General features: G+C 45.0%; 1 protein-coding gene across 3 annotated transcripts in view; it reads left to right on the forward strand.

The window, feature by feature from the left end:
* Positions 1–8,163, forward strand: part of srsf7a (serine and arginine rich splicing factor 7a) — a 31,578-nt gene extending 23,415 nt beyond the window's left edge. For 2 of the 3 annotated variants that reach the window (XM_063059994.1, XM_063059995.1), the window contains exons 7-8: positions 928–978; positions 4,806–8,162. In XM_063059994.1, the coding sequence (XP_062916064.1) occupies positions 928–978; positions 4,806–4,860 (106 nt within the window). In that variant the 3' untranslated portion in view covers positions 4,861–8,162. Of the gene's footprint in view, positions 1–927; positions 979–4,805 lie in introns of all 3 variants that reach the window. The other variant, XM_063059996.1, reaches the window with a different exon arrangement.
* Positions 8,164–8,998: the final 835 nt, after the last annotated feature.

An 8,998-nucleotide genomic window follows, 5' to 3' on the forward strand; every position in this document is an offset into this window, starting at 1 on the left:
CTCATACAGTGGGGCTTCATGGATCTAGAAGTACTCTGGATTGTGTCACTGATTTCTTTTCCCCCTACAGCCTGCCCATTCTGAAATCATGGCTTCACTCTGGCTTGTATCAGTACTCCATCCTTGCCTGGCACTACTGAGCCACTGCGGTCAAATGCAAAAGGATTCATTGCTATCTAAAAGGCACTGTTGTAGTGTGTTGCTCAACTGTGCCTGAAATCTGAACAATGGCTCATCTGTTTCATTCATGAATGGATATCAAGGCAGAATATATTTTTTTGGTCAGTGTACCAAATTGTTGCTGTCACACATTCCTGGTTCTAACGGAGCCAGGTTTCTCAACATCTGAAGGCACGAAGAGCTTGTGGTGTAGAGAAATAATCTGATTATTCTTGGCTGATCACCTCTGCCATGATAGTATCACAACTTGAAGGCTGCAGGGGAAAGGCCAGCACGGTAGCGGTATTAAAGTGCCAGCGACCCGGGTTAAGTTCCGTCGCTGTGAGGAGTTTGTACTGTCACTGCGTGAATTTCCTCCCACGGTCCAACGACATACCGGTTAGGAGGTTAATTGATCACATGGGTTTAATCGGGCGGTGCGAGTTTGTTGGACCGGAAAGGTGCTGTATCTCTAAATAAAATAAAACACTTTTAAAAATTAAGTGAGTGTTGTGGCTGTAATCTGATCAGAACAGTGAGCAAAATGGTTGCAATGCGATTGGAGCCGTGCACCTCGTGATTGGGCTACAAGTGCTCGGAGTGTAGTTGCAGTCTAAGTCGTGCACAATATGTTTGTGATTGGTGTGACGATGATCAGCGTTGCGGCTGACACTGGGGCAGTGTGTGATGCTGTGGTGATCTGCTTGTGGCGGGATTGGCGCTATGTATTGTTAAGGTATTGAGAATTCTGTTTCTCCTTCTGTTCAGCCCATCAAGATCAAGGTCTCGATCAAGATCTCTTTCTATAAAACGAGAAAGGTAAGTGACGTCCATTTCGTCATTATGTGTTGTGTTGTATGACATGAGTGATCATGGTCTTTATGACCATAATGGTTCTTGGCAAACTTTTTTCTACAGAAGTCCTTTGCCATTGCTTTCTTCAGGGCAGTGTCTTTACAAGACGGGTGACCCCAGTCATTCTGTTACTCTTCAGAGATTGCCTGGCATCAGTGGTTGCATAACCAGGACTTGTGATCTACACCAGTTGCTCTCACGACCAGCCACCACCTGCTCCCATGGCTTCACGTGACCCTGATCGGGGGCTAAGCAGGTGCTACACCTTGCCCAAGGGTGACCTGCAGGCTAACAGAGGGAAGGAGCGCCTTACACCTCCTTGGGTAGAAACATCTCCACCCCGCCACCTGTGACGTTCATTTAGGAAGTGCAAATTTTTGTTGGAACTTAGAAGAATGAGAGTTGATTCTTCTGAAACTTAAAATTCTGGTGGGGTTGTGACAGAAAGGGATAACTGCTGTGAAAAATGCTTCCCTGGTGGAAAAATTGTAGAGGGTAAATTATTCACAGAATAAAGGGAAGCTTTATCTCTAAATAAAATTCGATTTAAAAATAAAATTTTAAAAAATTAACTCCAGGGATACTGGGATCCAAATAGGACTGCATAGTTGAGGATTTTTTTTTAAAATGCAGGTGCTACTAATCTGAAACAAAATCGAAAAGACTGGGAAAAGACTCAAGAGTACTGTATCTGAGTTCGGGTTTGCAGTTCTGATAGATCCAAAATATTAACGGTTTCTCTTTGACTTGGGGAGCTTTATTTGAAACTAGATTTTCTATGTGATGTGCAGTATTCTGTAAAAGTCATAGGCACGTATATATGGCTACCGTGCTTATGATTTTTGGGCGGTACTCTATTTGTCGAATTAGAGCGTAGAGCAAAGAGCGAATCTGGCAGGAACAAAGGATGTTGGGAATGATGAGGGCGGAGGGTTTTTAGGTCAGGTGGCAGAGGAGTGTCAGGGCTGGTGGTGATGCGGTTGCAGACTTTACCTGTGAAGGACTGGGCTGTATCCACTACTTTTCTCCCTTCCATTGTACATCAATTTCCCTACAACCCTCCCACTCCCCACAGACCCACTGAACATTGTGAGTTTGAGTTAAGGGAAAAGATATGACTTGTGGGCCACCTCTGGGTAAAAATAGGATACAAGGACTGTGATTGAATAGCATGGACATGAGAAGAATCAAGCACGTCAACCAACACAGGCGCACAAAGCCCAACAGATACAAAGCACGTGTGGATTTTAGGGATGCGGTCTTGACCAGAATTAAGTGAGTGCTTGTGTTTAAATTTGCCAGCTTTTTTTGGGGAGGGAGAGCTTGGCTCCCAGTGGAGCACAGACCATTGACCTCCTGTCTTCCTTGTCCAAAGTCGATGGTGTGTTTCTGCCGTTTCCACTTCTCATGACAGGGACGTAGGGTTGGACTTCGAGTGGCAAAATATTTGCTGGGTAGAGAAGGGGATGTGTGAAGAATGGGATAAGAGCAGCAGTGTCGAGAATTTAACAGAGCAGACGTTCAAAATCTTGTTGCTCTTTGGATTAGTACTGTTGGTGTCTATTTGCCTTCAATGTGTCCACTAATCTGTAGCACAATCACCAAGCCGTAGGGGGGTGTGTGTGTGTGTGTATATATATATATATTCATGATACTCCTGAGAGAGTAAGTTAACATTTTAAGCTTTCACATAAACCTGTTACTGCCAGCAGCCTGTTCTGATGAGGTGGCGGCTGCCACATATTGCTGTGCCTTTACAGCTGAACTACTTGTATATAAAAACCAAACGTCTCCACCAAAGGGGGTGTAAGGCATTCTTTCCCTCCACTAGCCTGCAGGTCACCGTTTTTGGCAAGGTGTAGCAACTGTTCGACCCCCACCCCAATCAGAGTCATGTGAAGCCATGGGAAGAGCGGCTGGTGCATATCACAAGTCCTGGTTATGCGACCCCTGACTCCAAGCAGGCAATCTCTGAAGCTTATTGATAATGGCTGGGGTCGCCCGTCTGGTAAAGGCACCTCAGAAGAAGGCAATGGCGAACCACTTCTGTAGAAATATTTGCTATGAACAATCATGGTCATGGAAAGACCATGATTTCCCATGTCATTAGACACGGCACATAATGATGATGAAAAACCAAAATCATCTAAAGAAGTTTTGAAAGTGAGAGAGAACTTGGGTTGTTAGACTAAAAGCAGGAACTCGGAGTAGTACATCATTTGTAGAGGCAAACGGACAGTTGGTATCTCGGGTCAAGATACTTCATCGGCACTGGAAGCTGTTAGGTTCTTGGAAACAGCACTTTGAGGTTCTGGAATGTCCTGCCTCCGCAGATGCTGCTTGACCTGCTGTGTTCTTCCACCAGTTTGCTTTTTGTGGCAACAGCAACAGTCTATAGTTGAATTGATTTGTCTGAGGAAGGAGTGGTGCTCCTTGGACTTGGTAAAACTGAACTACCAAATACCCTGCTTTTATAGCATTACCATCAGGATGAAATCCAAATATTGGAAATACATTTCTCTGCAACATTAGAGAATTTGGTTAGATTGGTGTTTGACATGGATGCATGAGGCGACAAAAGATGTGAAGTTTAGTACGTACTTCTCTCTGCACTGTGTAAAAGCTTGCTGTGATATGTATGAAGAATTCACTGTGGACTCCCAAGTGTCTTGACTTGGCATTGATCATTCCCTTCAATCTTGGTCCCTGCACAGTCTCTGGGAAGTAAGGGAGTAGAATTTATCCTGTAACTAACACTGAATATTAGACTAGGAAGTCTTAAAGATTGCAAGTTCAGATTCCATTATAGCAGGCTGCAGAGCTGTATTTGGTAAGGAAATACCTGGGAAAGCTGGATTGTTACAAAAACCCAAACTGATCCGCTAATGCCATCCCAGTATGTGGTGGATGATCCATACCACGTGGTTAATTATCTTGTAAGCGATGTGTGCTGCTTGTCATTGGTCCCTCCATTCTGCTACTTGGTCTTGCTTTTGGATTTCATTTTTTGCAGATGAGAGATTTAGACCATAAGGCATCAGAGCAGAATCAGACCAAGATTGTTCTGCCATTCCATCCTAACTGATTTATGATCCCCCTCAACCCCATTCTCCTGCCTTAAATCAACCTCTGCTTCAAATATACCAAATGATTTGCTCTCTGCAGCCAAATCCATGGATTCACCACCCTCTGCCTTAAGAAATGTCTCATCCGTTCTAAATGGATGTCCCTCTGTTCTGAGGCTGTGCACTCTGGTCCCAGACTTCCTCACAGCGGTAACATCCTCTCCACATTCCTTCTATATAGGCCCTTCAACGTTCGATAGGTTTCAGTGCGATCCCCTGCCTCCTCGTACATTAACCCTTTCATTCTTGGAATTGTGCTTGTGACCCTCTCCAATGCCAGCACACTCTTTCTTGGATAAGGGGCCCAACGCTGCTCTCACTACTTCCAAGTATTTCCCCCAGATTCCTTCATCTCCAGCCTTTAACCTTTCCTGCCCACCTTTCATCTTCCAGCTAGCCTCTGTCCCCTCCTCCCCCCATTTTATACTGGTGTCTTCCCATCTTCCTCCTGTCCTGAGGAAGGGTCTCAGCCCGAGATGGTAACTATATTCATATCTGTGGATGCTGACCTGCTGAGTTCCACCAGCATTTTGTGTGTGTTGTTGAGTATTTACTTTGCCTTGTGTGATTTTACACCCCACCCCCTCCGAGGGACAAGTTGCCGTTAATCCCGTGTGAATTACGTTGCCGTCTTTTAAAAGAGTATTTTCTGTTTCTCCCCTCCAGTCATTCCCCATCGGAAGGTTCGCGGAAGAGCCCAAGTCCCACAAGAGACGACTGAAATGGACCTTTGTGAAGAGCACAGCATTGGGGGCCCTCATCACCTGACAAACCTTTTAACTAACCTAGATGTTTTAGTGCCTTTTTATATGCATGCATTCCACAGAAATGTCACTGCTCTTCATTTGGTCCAAGTAAATGTTGTTGAATGTTGTGAAATATAGTGTACAGCATCTGAGGAGCAGCTGCACCAGCTGACAGGGCTTCAATAAACAGCTCACATTTGTATTAAACTTGACACCTTTATCAGAATAAGGTAATTCTGCTTCAGTGAATTTGTTGCAGCGTGTGAAGCTAATGTTATGAAGGTTTAAAAATTGAACGTTTCTAATGCTTCAGAACTGGTTGACTATTTTTGTCTGTTTAGGTTTTTTTTCCCCCTTCAATTCCCAATAAAAAGAAAAAGGCTTAAAATGTGTTTTCTTAGTATTAAAATGGTGTGGTGGGATGGATTCTGTGGCACATGGGTTCTGAATGGCTTCCTTCTAGGTATTCTTTCATCTTCAGCCCTTTACCTCATCCACCTATCACCTCACAGCTTCTCACGTCATCCGTCCTCCTCCTCGCCTTGTTTCACCTATCATCTAACTTGTACTCCTATTCCTCCTCCCCCACAGCCTCCTTACTTTCCAGTCCTGACTAAGGGTCTCAGCCTTATTCCTTTCCGTACATGCTGCCTGACCAGCATTTTGTGTGTGTAACTCCATGTTTGTGATTCACAGTATTCAATAGTTCCGTTTGATGTCAGAGAATGAATGCAGTACGCAGCCTGAAATTCTTACTCAGTCCTGAAGGGTCTGGACATACTCTGTTGCATTAAAAATTTGCTGCTGACTGGGTAAGAACTGGTGGTCCTAAAAGGTTGAACTGGATTATCACCTGCTTTTATTATTCTGGTATGTAAAGTATTTCACAATGAGAGCAGTATAGGCAGGACAGGAAAATGGGGTGCTAAGAGATGGGGAGACAATAGGGTATGCCTTTTTTTTAGATACTGCACAGAACAGGCCCTTCGAGCCACACGCCCCCCAGCAATCCCCTTGATTTAATCCAAGCCTCATCACAGGATAATTTACAGTGGGCAGCTAGCCTCCCAACTGGTACGTCTTTGGACACTGGGAGGAGACCCACGTGGTCACAGGGTGATACAGGCAGCAGCAGGAATTGAACCTGGGTCACTGGTACTGTAAAGCCTTGTGCTAACCACTACGCTACTGTGCTGCCATTTTCATAACTAGGACATAGGATATCATTGAAACTAAAGGGGGGGGGGAATAAAGAACACAGAATGCATGTGGAATTGTAATTGTTTTATTATTGTTACATGTACCAAAATGTAGTGAAAAGTTTTACTTGCATGCCGTCTGTACACAAGTACATCAAGGCAGTAAAAACGGAAAGGCAGAACTTAGTGTTAGTTTTTCAGAAAGAGCAGAGCAGGTAGACTAAACAATTAAGGGCCATGGCGAACTAGATCAAGAGCTCATCAGCCTGATAACAGCAGGATAGAAGCTGTCCTTGCCTGGTGGTGGTTGCTGAAGCTTTTGTATCTTCTGTCTGATTGAAAGGGAGGATAGAGAGAATTACCGGGGTGGGAGGCATCCTTAGCTGTTTTCCTAAGACTGCAGGAAGTGTATAGGCTGAGACAAGGAGGGGAAGCTAGTTTGTATTGAGACTGGTGTTTTGGACATTGATGTGTGTGTGAAAATTTGAACTGATTAAAGCCCCTCAGGCCTGCTGCTGAACAGTGCCCATCAGACATAGGAGCAGAATTAGGCCATTGAGTCTTCTCTGCCGTTCCATCATGGCTGATCCTGGAACCCACACAACCCCATAAATCTGTCTTCTGGCCATATCCTTTGGTTCCCTGACCGATCAGGAAACTATCAATTTACACCCTCAATATACGCATGGACTTGGCCTCCTCCGCTGTCTGTGGCAGAGCATTCCACAGATTCGCCACTCTGGCTAAAAAAAAAAATTCCTTACCTCTGTTGTAAAAGGTCACCCCTCATTCCCAGAATCATCCCTGTGAACCTCCAATGACAACACATCCTTTCTGAGATATGGGGCGCAAAACTGTTGTCAGTACTTCCAAGTGCAGCCTAACCAGTGTCTTATAAAGCAACAGCATTATCTCCTTGCTTGTATATTCTATTCCTCTTGAAATAAATGCCAACATTGTATTTGCCTTTACCACAGACTCAACCTGTAAATTAACCTGGGAGTCTTGCACAAGGACCCTCTGCATTTCCATCAGCATCACACTGAGCACGGGGACCCTCCAGGGCTGTGTACTCAGTCCACTGCTGTTCACTGTGCTGCAACACAGCTCGAACCACATCATCAAGTTCGCCAGTGACACGACCGTGGTGGGTCTCATCAGCAAGAATGATGAGTCAGCATACAGAGAGGAGGTGCAGCGGCTAACGGACTGGTGCAGAGCCAACAACCTGTCTCTGAATGTGAACAAAACAAAAGAGATGGTTGTTGACTTCAGGAGGACACGGAGCGACCACTCTCCGCTGAACATCGACGACTCCTCTGTAGAGATCGTTAAGAGCACCAAATTTCTTGGTATTCACCTGGTGGAGAATCTCACCTGGTCTCTCAACGCCACCTCCATAGCAAAGAAAGCCCAGCAGCGTCTCTCTAAAGGCTGAGGAAAGTCCATCTCCCACCCCCCCATCCTCACCACATTCTACAGGGGTTGTATTGAGAGCATCCTGAGCAGCTGCATCACTGCCTGGTTCGGAAATTGCACCATCTTGGATCGCAAGACCCTGCAGCGGATAGTGAGGTCAGCTGAGAAGGTCATCGGGGTCTCTCTTCCCGCCATTAGAGACATTTACATCACACGCTGCCTCCGTAAAGCAAACAGCATTATGAAGGACCCCAAGCACCCGTCATACGAACTCTTCTCCGTCCTGCCATCTGGCAAAAGGCACCGAAGTATTCAGGCTCTCACCACCAGACTATGTAACAGTTTCTTCCCCCAAGCCATCAGACTCCTCAATACCCAGAGCCTGGATTGACACCAACCTACTGCCCTCTACTGTGCCTGTTGTCTTGTTTGTTATTTATTGTAATGCCTGCACTGTTTTGTGCACTTTATGCAGTCCTGGGTAGGTCTGTAGTCTAGTGTAGTTTTGTGTTGTTTTTTACATAGTTCAGTGTAGTTTTTGTATTGTTCATGTAGCACCACGGTCCTGAAAAACGTTGTCTGGTTTTTACTGTGTACTGTACCAGCAGTTATGGTCGAAATGACAATAAAAAGTGACTTGACTTGCACCTCTGATGTTTGAACCTTCTCCCCATTTAGATAATAGTCCATACCAACATAGTTCCTATTACCAAAATGCATTATCATACATCTCCCAGCACGCTGTTCCACCTGCCACTTTTTTGCCTATTTTTCCGATTTGTCTGTCCTGCAGCAAATGCATTGCTTCCTCAGCACTACCTATCCCTTCACCTATCTTCATACCATCCGCAAACTTTGACACAAAGCCGCCAATTCCATTATCCAAATCATTGACAAACAATGTGAAACGTAGCAGTCCCAATACTGACCCCTGAGGAACACCACTAGTCACCAGCAGCCAACCAGAAAAGGCCCCTTTTATTCCCACTCACTGCCTCCTGCCTGTCAGCCATGGTAGTGGCTTGAAACTGCATAGGATTTTATCTTGTTAAGCAGTCTCCTGTGACACCTTATCAAATGCCTTCTGAAAATTCAAGTAAATGTCATCCACTGCCTCTCTGTTGTCCACCCTGCTTGTTACTTCCCTGAAGGATTCTTGATTTGTCAGGCAGGATTTTCCTTTACAGAAACCATGCTGACTTTGACTTATTTTGTCATTAGTCTCCCAAGTACCCCAAAGCCTCATCCTTAATAATAGACTCCAACACTTTCCCAACCACTGAGGTTAGGCTAATGGACCTATGGTTTCCTTTCTTTTGCCTCCATCCCTCGTTAAAGAGTGGAGTGACATTTGCAATCTTCCAGTCCTCTGGGATCATGCCAGAATAAAGTGATTCTTGAAAGATCATGACCAATGCATCTGTTATCTCTTCAGCAACCTCTCTCAGAACTCTGGGATGTAGTCCTTCTGGTCCAGGTGACTTATCCACCTTAA

This window comes from Mobula hypostoma, chromosome 10, assembly GCF_963921235.1.
Source record: "Mobula hypostoma chromosome 10, sMobHyp1.1, whole genome shotgun sequence".
NCBI lineage: Eukaryota > Metazoa > Chordata > Chondrichthyes > Myliobatiformes > Myliobatidae > Mobula > Mobula hypostoma.